We start from the raw sequence: 17,879 nt of genomic DNA, 5'->3' as shown, positions 1-17,879 counted from the left end.
TCAATTGGGAGCAGCGGGGGCGGGAGCCCTTAAGACTTGTGATGACCTATCATAAGTGGAGTCTCATTTCATAGTCGTCATGACGACCAAAAGCGAAAAGGACTAATACAGAAACGCAAGACGCAATGAACAAAAACTAACGATTCTAAATCTTCCGGCGCATCTCTCTAATACCAGACAACACAGCATACGTAATAGTGGGAGTCAGTAGACAGGCAAGTTGACATTACGTGCAGTATGATTGTTTACACTTGGTTTACACGCGCCGGGCGCCTAAAATAGCGGTGGGGGACTGACGTCCGCACGTTTCATGGTAGCCATGTTTACGACACTTCCGCTGAAATGTCTATAAATACCAACAGGTATTTGGTATTAAATTTGCGGTAGTGTGGGAACGCCGGATCGGAAATCGGCGTAATAAATCAGCCGTTAAGTTTGAGTGACGGAGAGCGGCCGGACGCTGCGCGCGGTGATAGAGTGCCCTCAATTGCCCGAGTTGCCGACCGATCTGATGGGATTTTAAGTAATCGGTGATTCACTTCACTCACTCGCTCATTGTGAATAACTTGTTAAGTTGTTTATTATTTGACTTTATTAAAATTGTTTTTTAGATTAGATTTACTCGTACTCATAAAGCAAATAAGTAGGGAAGTTAGCTAATGCCTATGAGAATTTGAAATTAGAACCTATTACAAATCAAATATAATATATCTTAATCAACTTCTAGTAACTTTGTTAATTGTTTAACATAATTTGTGTATCAACACCTATCGCCTGTTTGCGTAGCTTCCGAGTTCCGACAAACGAAATGAAACTTACTCATTAGCAAACAATAGCCCAGGTATTTCTCTTGCTAAATGGTGCTAAATACCGTACTAACTAAAATGAGAGTAAAAAGCGAAGTTACACGCCCACTAAACAACAATTGTTGTAAGTGTTGCGAGGGAATACCGGCAGGTTCTTGCGGATTGTTGTTCACGCTACACCGCCTGCGGTGTCGTATGTAGGGTGAACTCGCCCAATTTCGTAATTTAATGATATACATTTATTAAAAAACAAAACTTTATATGTGTCATACATATAAAGTTTTGTTATTCATTTGCCATTGTTATTCATTATCCTAATGAAATAGCTAATGATACTTAATGAAAACTGTGTCCAAAATACCGGATAGTTAACTGGTAGGATACGACTAAATTTGAAGCCTCACGAGTAGGGTTTGAGATCCGGATATCCGGATATCCGAATTATCCGGATATCCGTTGAATTTGAGATCCGGATCCGAGGTCTCATAGGATCCGGATAAAACGGATAATACGGATCCGTTAAATATGGGTATCTATCCACGCCAGAAAGAATTATCGAATGGAATTTATGAATTATTTCCTGTATTTTGTCGCCTAAAATGTTTATTCACATTTATTTAATTCAAATACCCCAGAATATCAAGCTAGGTTAGGTTTGGTACATTACGCCATGCGATGAATCCATAAAACGATATGTTAACAAACTAAATAAAATGAACAGTAAACCATTGTTTTTAAAACTGCTTTCGTTTCTAACTGGATACATCTCACACCCACAGGAATAACGATAAATTATTAATTTTCTACAGAGTGGGGCCTGTAACAAAGGCGAAGAATTGAACTCTAGGCTATTTTCCTTATACTGATCAACATTTGTTCGGCGACTTTTAAAAATAACTTGTATTTTGATTTTTATCACCCTTGAAAGTTTTTTCTAAGAGGTAATGTATTGCGAATTCTGTTAAGTCTAAAGTGTGACAGACAACGTCAATGACAACAATAATGGCGTACATTGAAGCTAATATTTATTTTGTATGAAAAATTAAAAACTTAAAGACTTCATAATTTTTAAAAGTCACTGAACAAATGTTGATCAGTATAAGAAGAATATCCTACAGTTCAATTCTTCGCTTTTGTTACAGGCCCCACTCTGTGTAAAGCAGAAACGATTGCCATGGATATTTTTAAGCTTAATGATGAATTAGAGATCACGGAAGTAATTAATATAATTATATACGTAATTTGTTTTATAAGCTGAATCCAGATCCATTTTTTTTTGTATTTAATAAGATGAGAGGCATACTAGCAGACAGGTCGCTTGATGGTAAGCGATCACTCCCGCTTATGGACACCCAAAACACCAGAAGAATTGGAGGTGCGCTGCCAGCCTCACTGAAAAGCGACTGGCAAATATCAAATGACATTTTGCACATAAGTTCAGAAAAACAATTGAAAATGGTATATTAATAATGGTAATGGTATGATAACTAAATATGTGTAACATATTTTACACGCCTAATACGTGTAACGCAATAAAATTATATTATTTTATCTTATTTCCTACATCTGCAATTTCGCATGGATGTATTTATTGGCTGTGGTTACGGATAGACGCCCCAGTAAAACGGAGGTATTAGTGAACAACACCCATTACCCCATACCCATACCCATTTTCCCTGCATTAGCTTATGTATGTTAAACAAAAATATTGGCCTACTGTTTAATGTTATATGCTGTACTGTACAATGGCAGTGACATTAAAATTATGTCGCTTAACTTCAAGCTCGGGTAAATCAATTCTGCTTTTTTTGTATAATCATCCTTAAAACCGAATCGATTTACGCGAGTTTGAAGTCAAACGACACAATTGTATGTTTAAAGTTCGTCTAAAAAGTTAATGAAGCAATAATAGACTATATTTATGTCGTTTCGCGAGTTTAAATTATTTTATTTCGGTAACAGTAGCTTTGATTTGACGAAACCCCTATAAAAAGTGACCTTTTCAACACGGATCCGTTTTATCCGAAATATCCGGATATCCGGATCCGGCAAATCTTAAGATCCGAAATATCCGGATCCGAAAAATCGGCGGATCTTGCAAACCCTACTCACGAGAACACAGACATAGATACATATATCGCAACAGACTTCATAGCCTAAGTATAAGCAGAGATAACTAAGATTCCCGAGAATTGATTGCGTTTCTTATGAGACTGCGTCCATTAAAGACGGAATCGAGTCGAATCGCATTCAAAATGTATGAGGACATTATGGTAGGTAGTGGTACACTAGGTACACAACGAATAAATAAGCTCTTCAGAACAGATCGAAATATGGTATCTAAAATTTAGTGAGTTACGAAATTGCCCACGTTTACCCTATTAAAAAAGTAGGTGGAAGCTTTTCATCGTAAGCGAAACATGACGGACATTAGTGGACTTGACGAAATGTGACACACGCGTTCAAGGAAGCGTGCCGCTAATGGGGGCGTGCCTGCTGACATGTTACTGACATTACATTAAGTACAACTTTATTGTCAATGTGAATTTGGTTGGAAAGAGGAGGACAGCACATGTACCTTTGTTAATGAATTTAATGATGTTACTACCCATTATTTATTTATCGTATGGCAAGTTTACAATCTTACATGCAAATCACAACTACCTATTATTAGCATGAATACCTTCAATGTCTATTAAATTACCTACCTCACTAACCTAACCATACTTTATAACACATAACATATAATAACCATATGCATAGAGGTCAACCCAACAAATATTTTTTTAAATACATATATTCAATCTAAAAATACCAGTTCCAAGCCCCAGGCTTTAACCGTCATATGTGCCTGTCAAAAATTATCATAAAATAATGAACTTTGATATAAATATTTAAAGTCCAACACCTTTAGTTAGGATCCTTATCAAACACAGACGAAGGGTTAAAAAATCTATTGATGGCTTAATATTTTGAATTATTGTATGGATGGCATCAGCAAAACTGTTATCAAACAATGACAAAAAAAAAGGTAAAAATAAGTGTAAATGTCAAGAATTTGAGTAGTTAGTTGTCTTGGAACTCTTAATATGTCCAAAAGTAATACCTAGTCTTAGAATGTATGGGTTCCATTATGTTAAATACAACTCTTCTCTTTGCTCACAGTCTACATCAGAAAGACAGGAGTCAGTGTTACACGGCTATAATAATGGAAACTATTAACAACTAGCCTAACTACTTGACCAAGAAAAATACATAAATGTAGACTAGTGAAAAAATAATTTTAATATCTATGACTGCTACATTCTAATCCATCCGACCATGCACAGACAATTAATAGGTTTATATTAATAAAGCAGCTATCCACTTGTAATAACATTACTTTATAATAGTAGGAAAGAAATCCAAGACAGTCTTAGAGGCATTCCCTTATATTCATACATAATATATAAAATTTCAACACTGAAATGTCTGAAAATTCACTGAATAAATAATTAATCATCTAGTTAATTTTGAAGCTTCTAAAAATAATACAGTACCGGCTAGCAATAAAACAAAAAGGAGTTAGTAATAGGATTCTAGAACCATACAAGCCACATCCACGAATGGTCCCACTTGTAAAAGTTGATAGTTTCGTTTTATCAAAAAAAATGACTGTATGTGTAATTGCAAAAACTGTATATTCAATACAGATAGCAAATGTTTGCGACATGATTTAAAGTTACATTTTATGTTACAAGGAAGAAATATATGCGAAAACAAGCGGACACGACTGAATCAAAACAAACATTGATGACATGGTAATGGTATGACGCGATTACGATTTATTTCCCGTCTAAAGTATGTGCTGTTTGTGTTTAAAAAGCAGAAAGTCTCAACACACAGGCATCATGACCTAAGCTAATAGGCAGTCCTTTTGTAAAATCATTTATTATATTAATTTACTTACCACCTCCTGATCGGGTGACAGGGCCACCGCCATTTTTCTTTATGACAAACAAGCTCAATGGCTGGTTGGAGTCCGCTCCGACACACATTCAAAAGACAGTAGCAAGCGAAAACGATCAGAAGCAAATCAGAAGAGAACCTCGAGCACTGCAACTCTCAGCTTCACTTCAAACTACACCGTAGAACAGTCGGCAAAAGTCGGTTTGAGCACACGTTGAACAAACAAATGGGCTATTCTAAATTCTGTGAATTATCATTATTCTACTCTGTATATTTCTGATGCATTCTACCAAAGCCGCTCTGCGCAGTGAGAAAAAGAGCCAAAAACTAAAAAGCCTACGAATAACTTCTGCAGTTGTTTAGACGATACGTGCAAACTCAGCTTAATTCGTCTATGCACGTCATGAACAATAGACTTTGTTCTGTCAGTGTCAGTCATTGTTTTGACAGCTAGTGTCAAACTTTGTAGGTTATAATCCATTTTCGCAGTTCTGAGCTATTAATAATCAAAATAATTCAGAAATCCTGATTACATTCTAATATTTGTTATTAATTAAGAGATATTTTTCAGCTCGTTTAGTTTTTAAAATTTGCGAGTCTTTAATTTATTAACAATTTGACTGATTGAGTCCATAAAAATGTCCACCCGGTGGTAATTATTTATTTTCGTTCTAAATAAAATTTAATTAACGAAATATTACGTGGATTACATTTATAACGCTTTACTATTTTTCAGGTATCCACTATACCAAAGAGGGAATCCCCAGTTGAGAGTATTTTTACCAAACTTTTGGATGAAACTTGTTAAACCTCATTTGAAGCAGCTACCTAACATAGTTCATTTTCAATGTTCTATGGAAATGACGAAGCACGACATTAAAAATTATTTGGAGAAGATTTACAACGTCCCAGTTGCTGATGTCAGAACAAAGATTACCATGGGGAAGTTTAGGAGGGATGTGGGAAAGGGATACATTATAAAAGATGATGATATCAAATATGCCTATGTCACCCTGGTAAGTTCAAGATTATTTGATTTCTTTTCTCCCTGCCTCATGTAAAGCAGTCGTCACATGGGAATGAAAAGATTGTTAGTATTTACACTTTCACAACCAAGACCTCGCCTGGTAGGCACACCTGAACTTTGCTCAAATGTCGGACAACCTGCTGGGTGAGTACTTGCCATACAAGCGTGTGGTTATAGTCTATGACTAGTTTCTGACATAGTGGACCATATTTTGTCTGGTAGTGAATGTGTCAAACATGTAGAAAACACCTATGAACTAAATAGTTATGCTCATGACACAAAAAAATGCCTGTATCATGATTCATACTGCAAACCACCAACTTCAAAGGCAGAGTCACTTACCCACTAAAGCACTTTGTAACTCATATTTGCCTTATGATTTCAAGTTAGAAAATGCTTTATGACATTAAGTGTGTATTTTTTGTGCAATAGCCGGGTCCACACTGGCCGTATGCCTCGCAAACAATTTTGAACACATGACACTCTCCAGCAACCCCACTTTGCATGTTTTTATTATATGAGGATTTAGTACACAATAGGTGCTGAATATATATATACTTACTTAAAATAAATCATACCCCTTTTATGTACAAGTAAAAGCCAAATTAAGTTGGGGTTGCTGGAGAGGATCACGTTTTTGAACAGCTGTCCGAGGGCCGCCATCTTGCATTTGTTCGGGCGAAGCAAACGTGCGCGCATGAGCACCAACGTTTTGCGCGCGAGAGGTGTGGGCCGTGTGGGGTCAGTGTGAACCCGGCTAATAAAGTTTAAATAAAACAGATAAAGGTAACCAACCAACCTCATTTCTCATGTCATATTTTTCAGCGAAAAGATATGAAATTCAAGTACCCCCAGCTATTTGTGGATCAAAAGGAAGCCGAGAATGAGGATGCAAAATCTTTGGATGAAGCCAAGAAAACCTTCAAAGGGTATTTGGAGCGGAACAAGGACAGATCTGATGTTCCAAGTTGGTTCTCTATATAAAATGTACTACAGAAATATTAGTTTTTATTAGAATAGGATGTGTAAATAAACATTAGAAATGTAGTAGGCTTAGTTTTTCATTTAACAGGATTAGTAAACTTTATTTCACTGGAATAGGATATATGGTCAATTGGTCATAATTAAGTTAGATATTTAATTATTTAACTTACTTGCTTCATGAAATAAAACTATGGAAACGGATTAAATCGCATATAATGAATAGTATTTTAGTGTGTGAACCTGCCTTAGAAATCTATGTATATTATTTGTGGTCATGGTTTGTTAATATTTCTTGTATGTGGGTAGCTTTTGCACATTGTAATTTTTCCTCAGTCACCCGTTGACCACGAACGCTGTAAAGAGTTCGAAACGTCGGGATGTATTTTAAATTCATTATACGCGATTTAATCCATTTCCATAGTTTTATTTCATGAGTGACTACCGCGGTAACCGAAGACAATATTACTTGCTTCAATATAATTTTTCTATGGAATATAGCTCCTCATTCATTTTGAAATTATTTATCCTCCACACACCTTTTTAAACTTGTTTTAAAAATTATGTTTTAATCCTATCCTTCCACAATATATCAAAATTTCAAACATACATACACTCTATTTTTACAAGTCAAAAGTCTTCACCTCGGCATTAACAGAATCCACCTTGCTAACTTATTGAGGAGTAAAGGCCATGATGGCAAAAAAAACATGAATCTTTTTTTTATTATATTTAAAAAATAGTTTCTTCAGTCATACTACATACATTACATATATTGAGTGTGTATTGAAACTCAAAAACTGTTTTTCAATAAAAACTATTGGTTTCATACATTATTCTACTCAAAATGAAATCTGTGTAGTAATAGTCAGATTACATAACATAAAAGTAGTCTCTCCTCTTGTAGTAATTAAAAACAAAACTTTTTAACAAAAAATAAAACCGCCTTCAAAAATAAGCGCGTTACAAAACACGGAGAAACTAAAAAGCCAAAAATAATAAACCTTTCAATTCAGATTTCTTATCGTATTGCAATAAGCTAAACATCCAAATTATAAACAAATCAATTATTTTTGTAGTCGGTACCAGACCTGTTCGTCGCCTTGCTATTGCCTGTTTGCCCCACCCAACCATACACAGGCTGGTACCGACTCCAAAAATAATTGATTTGTTTATAATTTGGATGTTTAGCTTATTGCAATACGATAATAAATCTGAATTGAAAGGTTTATTATTTTTGGCTTTTTAGTTTCTCCGTGTTTTGTAACGCGCTTATTTTTGAAGGCGGTTTTATTTTTTGTTAAAAAGTTTATTTATTTGTTGATTTTTAGTGGTTCCTAGTGATATTATATGTATCAGTCCGAATACATGTACAGTAGTGAAAGAATTATCCTTTAACTCCTAACCATTGAGGAGTTGACCTTCCATATCAGCTCAGCCACATAAAATTATTACCATCAGACGTAAATACTGGTGTACCTTTGAAAAATAGACTAAAAACATTACATGTGCCTATAACATTTGAAGAGTTCCCTCGATTTCTCCAGGATCCCATCATCAGACCCTGACTTGGGACCATCTCGGGGTTATACCGGTTCGATCAAAAAAAAAATTTTGAAAATCGGTCCACGATTCTCGGAGATATCGAGTAACATACATACAAAAAAAAAATAAAAAAAAAAATAAAAAAAAAAAACATTCAGTCGAATTGAGAACCTCCTCCTTTTTTGAAGTCGGTTAAAAACAAAACCTTAAATACAAGTTTTAACAGAAGTACACATGTTTTTACTCACTTAGAAATCAAATTAAGTGTTTAAAAACACCTCTAAGCTCAGTATTTATCAAAAAAACTGGCAAAATGTATTTATAGAATATAAATCTTACAAGTTATTATTTAATAGCAACCTTATACTAATAATGAATTTATAAGAGAATAATATAATTTTAGAAATATTAATATAGTAGTAACAGTCAGTAACTTTAATATTTACTTAAAACTGGGCCGCTAAGCTTTAACATATTCATCCAGGAACACTGAGCAGTGGCAGCGGGGACATTCGGAAATGTCTAGCAAGAAGGTTACCTGAAAATCAAGATAATTCTAGTCAGAATTTACATTTTGCATTATAATAAATATCATATTTAAAGTAAGAATGTAAAGGTCCTTTGAAACTTTAAAAATGTAAGCAATGAAACATATCAACACTATCATAAGTATGTATCACAGTAAGGTGCAGAGGGTTGAATAAAAACTTGGATTGAGGTATAGCAAAAGGGGGATGATGATGGTCATCTCAAAATACCAAATAAGATATCAATAGTTTACAATTCCACCTCCTGCACGAGAAGCATGGTCGCGCGATAGACGATAAAATATCAGGCCGTCCCTATCGCACTTACAAATAGTGCGATAGGGACGGCCTGCTATTTTATCGTCTATCGCGCGACCATGCTTCCCGTGCTGGGGTTCAGACTTAACAAATATTTTACATGTAAAAGTACTTACTCTTGGATGCTGTTCGCACTTCAGCCGAATGCGACCGTTGCAGTAATAGCCGCAAGCTCTGCAAAATACGATGGTCTTATCTCTCTCGCAGGAGCATTTCTTCGTATACGCGTCAGCTATGTCGGGTACGCCACGCCCGACGCGGCTTCCGACCTTGCAAACTTTACCAGCAGCCGCCGCGGCGACTGGGGTAGCTTTCTTAGCAGTTTTTGTTTCCATTGTTAGTTTCCTACGAACACAGGTCTGTTAAATCAATACTTAATATTAGTTAAGATAAGAAGTTATTTTTAATATCACTTACATTTATTTTGTTTAATTTTTCCCGGAAATCTGAATGCCAAAGCTGAATCGACACAATCGAAAGTTTAGCGGGTAGACATAACGACGACGTCCGAAAAAAAAATAAGACGTTTTTAATTTTTCTTGCAAATATCTAATCTACGGGCTTTACAAACGTTACAATTTCTATAGAAGTACGCGTCCAACGGGATAACCAATTTGATTGTCAAACTTTGTGAATGTCCGCGATTGTTCCACGACGCCACGCTGAGAGTGAGACAGTTTAGCTCACCAAACGAAACAAAAAACAGTTACTTAAAGGGTTGGCGCTGACGGGTCCGAGGGGGTTTGAAAATCTGTAGGTACATACAAATAAAAATAAATAAATTATCTTAGGAGGTCCATAATAATCTGATAACCCCACAATATCCCACTTAATATCTTGAAAGATATTAAGTGGGATATTGTGGGGTTATCAGAGATTCGACGAGAAGGCGAACAAACCGTCGAACGAGAAGACAATATGTTTTACCACTTCGGGACAGCCCGCGGTCTGTACGGAGTTGGCTTCCTCGTCAAAAAGAAGTGGAAGGATAACATTGTACTGTCGAGTTTATAAGGTTATTCCGATAGGGTGGCTGTGTTAAAATTTAGTATATCTGAAAATCACACTTTAACTCTTATCCAGACATATGCTCCAACATCTTCACATAGTGACGATGAAGTAGAAGAATATTATGATCTCTTGAACAAAGCTTGCGATGAGAACCGAGGAACATGGACCATGGTCCTCGGGGATTTCAACGCTAAAGTCGGAGTAAGGTCTGAATTGGATAATGCTGAGATACTAGGACCACATGGTCTTGGCAGCAGAAATGATCGTGGCTCTCGCCTTATTCAATTCGCCTTTGGACAAAGCATGAGTATCAGCAATACTTTCTTTCCTAAAAGGCCACAAAGACGTTGGACCTGGATGTCGCCAAGTGGGCTCACTAAAAATGAAATAGACCATGTCCTTTCATCTGATCAATTCGTAATTAAAGACATATCTACAATAAACAAGATTAATTTCAGTTCCGACCATAGACCAGTGCGAGTCAAAATTCGTTTCAACATTAAACTTCACCGTAAACAGCTTTTTATAAGAAAGATAAGGCGCCTAAATAAAGACACATTGTTATTGAATCACGATACCTTCAACTTAGAATTAAGAAATAGTTTTGACACACTCGACCAATGTTATATAGATAAGGATGCACAAAATCAATACGATGCTATTATTACCAGCATAAAAACAGCCAGCAGTAAAATTAAACCAAACAGAAAGAATAATAACAAATTGACTAAAGACACAATCAAATTAATTGAGGACCGGGAAAATACTAAAAATGACAGAAAAAATTACAATATTCTGGACAGACTCGTGAAAAGAAGTAGAAAACAAGATATACGAAATTTTAACACTAAACTAGTCGAAATAGCTTTAAGGACCCATTCATGTCTCCGAACGGCAAAACAAGGCATAAACAAGGAAAGACCTTGGATCACAAGCCTTCGAGATGCAAATGGAAAAAAATGTACTAGCAGGGACCAAATCACTGAAATTGCTACAACTTTTTATAAAACTTTATACTCTTCCGATTCATCACTTTTATTGCCTAAAAACTGTAACTCCAGTCCGAACCCCGTCTTCCCAATAACAGACTCCGAAGTAAACGCCGCTCTCAAGAGCATGAAGTACCAAAAAAGCCCTGGAGTTGACGGCGTTACAACCGAAGCACTCAAGACGGGCAAGGTTACTTTGTTACCTCACTTAACAAAATTATTTAACTCCGTTCTTTACACTGGCAAGGTCCCTTCCAAGTTTTGTCATTCTGATATAGTACTTCTGCACAAAAAAGGAGATAAATCCGATATAAATAACTATCGTCCAATTAGCCTAACATCCCATTTGTATAAATTATTTATTAAAATAATCACCCTTAATCAAATAATAGAAAAGTCCAACGAGTTCAATGTCCCCCTATACCTTGCTTTTGTTGACTACAGCAAAGCTTTCGACAGCGTGAAACACTCCTCCATATTCTCCGCCATGCAGAATCAAGGTATACACCCGGCATATATTGAACTCGTTGGAACTATCTGCAGTAATAGCACCGCTAGCATTAAATTGCACGCACCCGGTCCCGTATTTGGCATAGAGAAAGGCGTCAAACAGGGCGATCCGCTATCTCCGAAATTGTTCACCAGTTGTCTCCAAGAGATATTTCAGAAGCTGGCGGTCTCATGGGAGACTATGGGCATAGAAGTCGACGGCAAGAGGCTGACAAACCTGCGCTTTGCTGACGACATAGTCCTCTTCTCCCATACGTCGTCACATCTGCAACAAATGCTGCAAGATCTTAGCACGGCAAGCCTTGAGGTAGGACTTTCAATGAACAGAGCAAAAACCCAGTTGATGACCAATCAAGCTGAGGATAGAATAGTGGTGGCAGGATATACAATACGTCAAGGAGTATGTTTACTTGGGCCAGATAGCATCCTTCGAAAACAGGCAGTCTGTCGAAATCGATAGACGTATCAAGAATGCCTGGAAGAGCTTCTGGTCCATGAAAGCGCTAATGAAGGGTGACCTTCCTCTGTGTCTTAAGCGCAAACTCCTTGACATGTGCATCCTGCCTATCATGACTTACGGGGCACAAACTTGGTCATTAACTGAGGCTCTAAAGTTGAAACTCAAGGTTTGCCAGCGAGCGATGGGGCGTAGTATATTAGGTGTTCGTAGAACTGACCACATCAGAAACACGGAACTACGCTCCAGAACTGGAGTTGTAGATGTGGGCGTCAAGACCGCTAAGCTAAAGTGGGACTGGGCTGGACATGTCTGCCGCATACACCCGGAAAGGTGGGCCAAAATATTTACAGACTGGGACCCGCGAAACACCATAGACGGGGCAGGCCGGGGTGCAGGCAGACCAAAAAGGAGATGGCGGGGCGACCTGGACGCATTCTACCCAAAATGGTGGGAAAATGCCAACAACAGGGTCGAGTGGAGAAAGCGAGGGGAGGCCTTTGCCCAGCAGTGGGACACAAAAGAGGCTAATTAAAAAAAAAAGAAAAAAAAGGAAGTCCATCAAACTTCTAAACAGAACTTTATGGTCGGGTACGAGTGGATTGCGTATCAACGTATGGAAACGGTATAAACCATGAACCACACAATTATGGTGTATAACTTGAACAAATGGACGAAATCATAAGTAAACTAGATTTTTAATAGCGATGGTAATAACTAAAACGTATTAGAATTTGGTCTTTGGTACCATGTGCCAAGCTATACATTGCGTGCCACTAATAGGTCAGCATTTTCATGTTGAAATGATAAGCATCTCTGAACTGTTAACAGAGTCGTTGTTTAAACTAGCTTTAAGTGTTTATGAGAATTATGAGGCGCATTGCACAATGATTTTTTTTATTTGCCATTAGTGTGGTGGAATGAATTAATTCAAGATTTATCGCAATTCAGATACTTGTACAGTCACCTGCAATAGTAATATACCCACACAAGTATTTCAAAACAAAGACAGCAATAGTACATTACATCAGAGGCCGGGAAAATTGCGAGCGAGGCCGGATAGGGATACGAGGCCGGGAATCCGTTTTCACGCCGAGGCATGTATAGTGCTTTTCTCAAACATACAATGAAATAAAAAAAAATGCTCTAAAGGACAATATTTTATAAAAAAAAGTTACTTTGCAGGCCTAGGCCTAAAAAATAATATGAAATCCCTTTACAGTCCTCTCGAGTTGTTGCGCCCAAAAAGCGATACTTCCCAGCCCATTTTAAGGAACGTAAAGACAATATTTCATTGCATGTTTGAGAGAACAAAGTACAAAGTACTTAGGTAACATACCTACTACCTACTCGCATATTTATTTATTCTGAGTAGTTGGCTAAAGTTTAATGTTAATAATCTTTTACTGCTCAAATCAAAAGTAAATGAACAGGCGTTTATTATAAAAACGTAAATTCCATTTCGCGGAAGAAAGCCTCAAAATGGACAAAATTTCCTAATATTGTTGGAGTTTGTGCGGAAAGAGTTACAGAATGTCAATTCTCCATACAAACGCTCTCGAAGAGTATTTCCTCCCTGGTTTCTGAAGATAGAGCAATGATTTTTTCAACACAGGATGTTATTATTTTTTCCCCTCACTAGCTCGGAAACACGTGTTTTGTCCTTTAATAACAGCGGGTAAAAACTCATTTTATCCACTAGTGGATAAAGTAATTTGACCTTGAATATAGTCATATTTTCTGCTTTAAAATTGATAAAAGTGAATGAATCTAGCGATGACGATGATTTACCACCTGTGGAACTACTGGAAGCAGTGATAAACGCGTTTTTTGCGTTCTACTTTCCTCGCTATAGTGAGGGGAAAAGTTTTGTGTTACACTTGGGTGCAAATATATTTTACTTCTCGTGTGTTAAAAAACTCGCAAGTTCAAGATTCTATTCTCGAACCACTCGCTTCGCTCGTGGTTCGACTATAGAATCCTTTCACTTGCTCGTTTTTCAATTCCACACTCGGCGTTAAAATACAACTTTGCACCCTTGTATAACAAATAACTATTATCTGTGTCGGACCGGACCGTTTTGATTTTTTTGATATTTTGCTTTTTAAAGAAAGCCAATCAAAAATTTCCAAAACCGGCCAAGAGCGTGTCGGGCCACGCTCAGTGTAGGGTTCCGTAGTTTTCCGTATTTTTCTCAGAAACTACTGAACCTATCAAGTTCAAAACAATTTTCCTAGAAAGTCCTTATAAAGTTCTACTTTCGTGATTTTTTTAATATTTTTTAAACATATGGTTCAAAAGTTAGAGGGGGGGGGACGCACTTTTTTTCTCTTTAGGAGCGATTATTTCCGAAAATATTAATATTATCAAAAAATGATCGTAGTAAACCCTTATTCATTTTTAAATACCTATCCAACAATATATCACACGTTGGGGTTGGAAGAAAAAAAAATATCAGCCCCCACTTTACATGTAGGGGGGGTACCCTAATAAAACATTTTTTTCCATTTTTTATTTTTGCACTTTGTTGGCGTGATTGATATACATTTGGTACCAAATTTCAGCTTTCTAGTGCTAACGGTTACTGAGATTATCCGCGGACGGACGGACGGACGGACGGACGGACGGACGGACAGACAGACATGGCGAAACTATAAGGGTTCCTAGTTGACTACGGAACCCTAAAAACGGCCTTTTTCATTGTGGCGCAAAAAAAGGTGTGATACCTACTCAAGATTGGTAACAATTAACCAAAAAACCGGCCAAGAGAGTGTCGGGCCACGCTCAGTGTAGGGTTTCGTAGTTTTCCGTATTTTTCTCAAAAACTACTGAACCTATCAAGTTCAAAACAATTTTCCTAGAAAGTCTTTATAAAGTTCTACTTTTGTGATTTTTTTCATATTTTTTAAACATATGGTTCAAAAGTTAGAGGGGGGGGGGACGCACTTTTTTTTCCTTTAGGAGCGATTATTTCCGAAAATATTAATATTATCAAAAAACGATCTTAGTAAACCCTTATTCATTTTTAAATACCTATCCAACAATATATCACACGTTGGGGTTGGAATGAAAAAAAAAATATCAGCCCCCACTTTACATGTAGGGGGGTACCCTAATAAAACATTTTTTTCCATTTTTTATTTTTGCACTTTGTTGGCGTGATTGATATACATATTGGTACCAAATTTCAGCTTTCTAGTGCTGACGGTTACTGAGATTATCCGCGGACGGACGGACGGACGGACGGACGGACGGACGGACGGACAGATAGACATGGCGAAACTATAAGGGTTCCTAGTTGACTAATTTCGTTCCGATTGATTAAGTTCTGAAGGAGGAAAGAGTCGAGTGCGGAACCTCGATTTTAAAGATGTTTTTGAAATATCTTTTGACTGAGTTGTTCTTAATGGACAATTTTTTTTCGATAAATCTAGTTAATAACACTTGTATATTTAACTAAAATTCCCAAGTTCAAAGGGGGCTCCTTTCCATTTTAGCATTTTCGCTACCGTATCCTCTTAAGTGCGATGAGATATATTTTTTCATGGAGCTCATTCATGTATAGGGTCGTGTCCGGTAATTATGTAATGGGACAACCTCTTATTATCATGAAAACCATGAAAATTTTATTAGATTTTTAACTCTGTTTTCTTGACCAGCTTAAGAGTAAGGTGTCCTGTCGATGGTTAAGTGATTCATTCATTATCGGACACCCAGTATCTATGATTAGATTAGCATTATAGAATTAATTATGCACCTTTTGTTGACATCTAAGCCTATCATTAACAGTTAATAATGAAGAGTGCTCCCGGACATTCAACTGGTTTATCATCTCGTCAAGTATTCAGTCAACAGTAGGGAGGGAAGAAATACAATGTAGAAATTTGCCATCCAGTCTGAAGTTGCCCCATATGAGATTGTGTAGTGACCCTATCACGTAAAGTGACACGTAATTAATTATAATCAGCACTATTATTACATTTTTATCTCATACATCTCGCTCGTCCATCACAGGAAGTAGTTGTATTGTTTGTCAAAGGTTTCCGCTGTGGGATCATGCGATGGGCGATATAAAGACGGAGCCAGGTGGACTGGACGCAATGAAGCAGTGACCAGTAAAGATGAAACACTCGTTTTGTTTGGCGGTCTTTGCCCTGTGCCTCTGCCTAGTGATGGAGCCAGCGCGCGTTAGCGCTGCGCCCTCGTCTTCTGCGGATGCTCAGATGCCATTGAAGCGAGTAAGTGTCGTGTTGTGTGGAATAATTTTGTCAATTTGTCCTTTCCATTCTAATCATTCTATTGCACTTGCACACACAGCCTAACAAAATGTGAACTTTGACCATTGCTGAGAACCGTGCCTTATTGGACATCTTGGCTACCGTGTGGTGGCCTATCTTTTCCTCGGCAAACAGAACAGGAAAGTCGGTCATTTATTGTTTTAGGCAAGCGAAAAAAGCCTTACATGAAGAAAAACTCTACACTTGCCAGCAAAACCTGGCGATTTTCAGAAATTTTGTGAGTGGTATTCTTCTGTTTTATGTTATGTCTAACATAATCCGGACGCTCCGTCAATCAGAACAGGGATCGTTTTTTAACCCCCGACGCAAAAACGAAGGGGTGTTATAAGTTTGACGTGTCTGTCTGTGTGTATGTCTGTCTGTCTGTTTGTCTGTCTGTCTGTCTGTCTGTGTGTGTGTCTGTCTGTGGCATCGTAGCTCTAGAACGGATGAACCGATTTTGATTTAGTTTTTTTGTTTGAAAGCTGAGTTAGTCGGGAGTGTTCTTAGCCATGTTTCATGAAAATCGGTTCACTAGGTTGTGGTCAAGGGTTTTTTAAAGTTAGGATTATTGAGACATATAATTTTGTGTTCAGGCGGGCAAGCACGATCCCATGACAAATCCTATCACGTCAGGCCGTCCCGTTCACACTATTTGTACCTAAGTGCAGTAGGGACGCACACGCGATAAGGTTTATCACACTAGTGTGCTGCGCACGAAGAAAAAAAATCTAATATCAATAATTTTAACAGGTCGCCCGACAAATGCCGCCACCACCGCCACCTCCAGAGATGCCAAGTGGTATGCCGGGCATGTTAGAACCTTCTATTATGTACCAAAATATCGCTGGAATAGCAGGCGCTACCACGCGTAACAGACGGGAGGCGAAAGGCGGCGGTGCCATGCCTACGAGAAAAGGCTAGTTCTATAAATTTTATTTGATTATGACTATACGATTTGACAACACGACGACTTGGCATGTATGGATCCCTGATGAACTTTTATTAAATTAGTTTGAGCAATTTAAGGTGTATTTTGAATTCTAACTTTTGTTCACCTGGCACCATGAATTGATGGTAATAAATTATAATTTTAATATTACCTACTCAGGTTGAAACACCCAAATGATAAATATATAATTACAATGAATACTTTAAATTCAATATTGACGATGTAGGTATTTAGGTCTCTTCAAGTAGGTAGTTTAAGGAAGAATGCTACTTTACATTCATCTTTTTATAAGATAAATTCATCTATTATTTGCTCATTAATTAATAAAGAAAGTGAAGAACCATTCAATAACTTCAAATGTTTTATAGCCGCTGAGGAACTCGCTGAGGACTCTTCGTTTTGTCGTCGGCGCGGTAAATAAATATTGCAACTAAACTGGACAGAAATTACTGCTTATATTTGAATTAAATCCATGAAATAATAATTGCAGCATTTGTTTATATATTTAAATAATTTTCGTGTGCCACTTAT

General features: G+C 37.2%; 3 protein-coding genes across 3 annotated transcripts in view; 1 reads left to right on the top strand and 2 right to left on the bottom strand.

Annotated features, from left to right (window-relative positions):
* The window catches only part of LOC125234011 (tyrosine-protein phosphatase non-receptor type 9-like), a 169,932-nt gene extending 164,956 nt beyond the window's left edge, over positions 1-4,976 (bottom strand). Inside the window, exon 1 of the mRNA XM_048140191.1 lies at positions 4,756-4,976. Coding sequence (XP_047996148.1) covers positions 4,756-4,788 — 33 coding nt within the window. The 5' untranslated portion in view covers positions 4,789-4,976. The remainder of the gene's footprint in view (positions 1-4,755) is intronic.
* A 231-nt stretch (positions 4,977-5,207) lies between these two features.
* LOC125234031 (probable 39S ribosomal protein L23, mitochondrial) lies at positions 5,208-6,828 on the top strand. The gene is made up of 3 exons (XM_048140213.1): positions 5,208-5,406; positions 5,491-5,770; positions 6,607-6,828. Exons 1-3 carry the CDS (start codon positions 5,393-5,395, stop codon positions 6,763-6,765), a joined length of 453 nt encoding a protein of 150 aa, XP_047996170.1. The 5' UTR covers positions 5,208-5,392; the 3' UTR covers positions 6,766-6,828.
* Positions 6,829-8,506: 1,678 nt separating this feature from the next.
* Positions 8,507-9,590, bottom strand: LOC125234099 (uncharacterized protein CG13380). Its single transcript, XM_048140283.1, has 3 exons — positions 9,569-9,590; positions 9,269-9,496; positions 8,507-8,845 (listed from the first exon to the last, which is right to left on the bottom strand). Exons 1-3 carry the CDS (start codon positions 9,569-9,571, stop codon positions 8,768-8,770), a joined length of 309 nt encoding a protein of 102 aa, XP_047996240.1. The 5' UTR covers positions 9,572-9,590; the 3' UTR covers positions 8,507-8,767.
* Between the last annotated feature and the right edge of the window lie 8,289 nt (positions 9,591-17,879).

This window comes from Leguminivora glycinivorella, chromosome 15 (assembly GCF_023078275.1).
Source record: "Leguminivora glycinivorella isolate SPB_JAAS2020 chromosome 15, LegGlyc_1.1, whole genome shotgun sequence".
NCBI lineage: Eukaryota > Metazoa > Arthropoda > Insecta > Lepidoptera > Tortricidae > Leguminivora > Leguminivora glycinivorella.
Note: the sequence above shows the minus strand (reverse complement) of the source record. Positions and strands in the feature narration are given on the sequence as shown.

Bases quoted from the DNA above. Each gene is read 5' to 3' on its own strand.
- LOC125234099 (XM_048140283.1), bottom strand. The intron at 8,846-9,268 runs GTAAGTACTTTT...CTTGATTTTCAG, and splicing joins AGTGCGAACAGCATCCAAGA to GTAACCTTCTTGCTAGACAT.
- LOC125234031 (XM_048140213.1), top strand. The intron at 5,771-6,606 runs GTAAGTTCAAGA...CATATTTTTCAG, and splicing joins AATATGCCTATGTCACCCTG to CGAAAAGATATGAAATTCAA.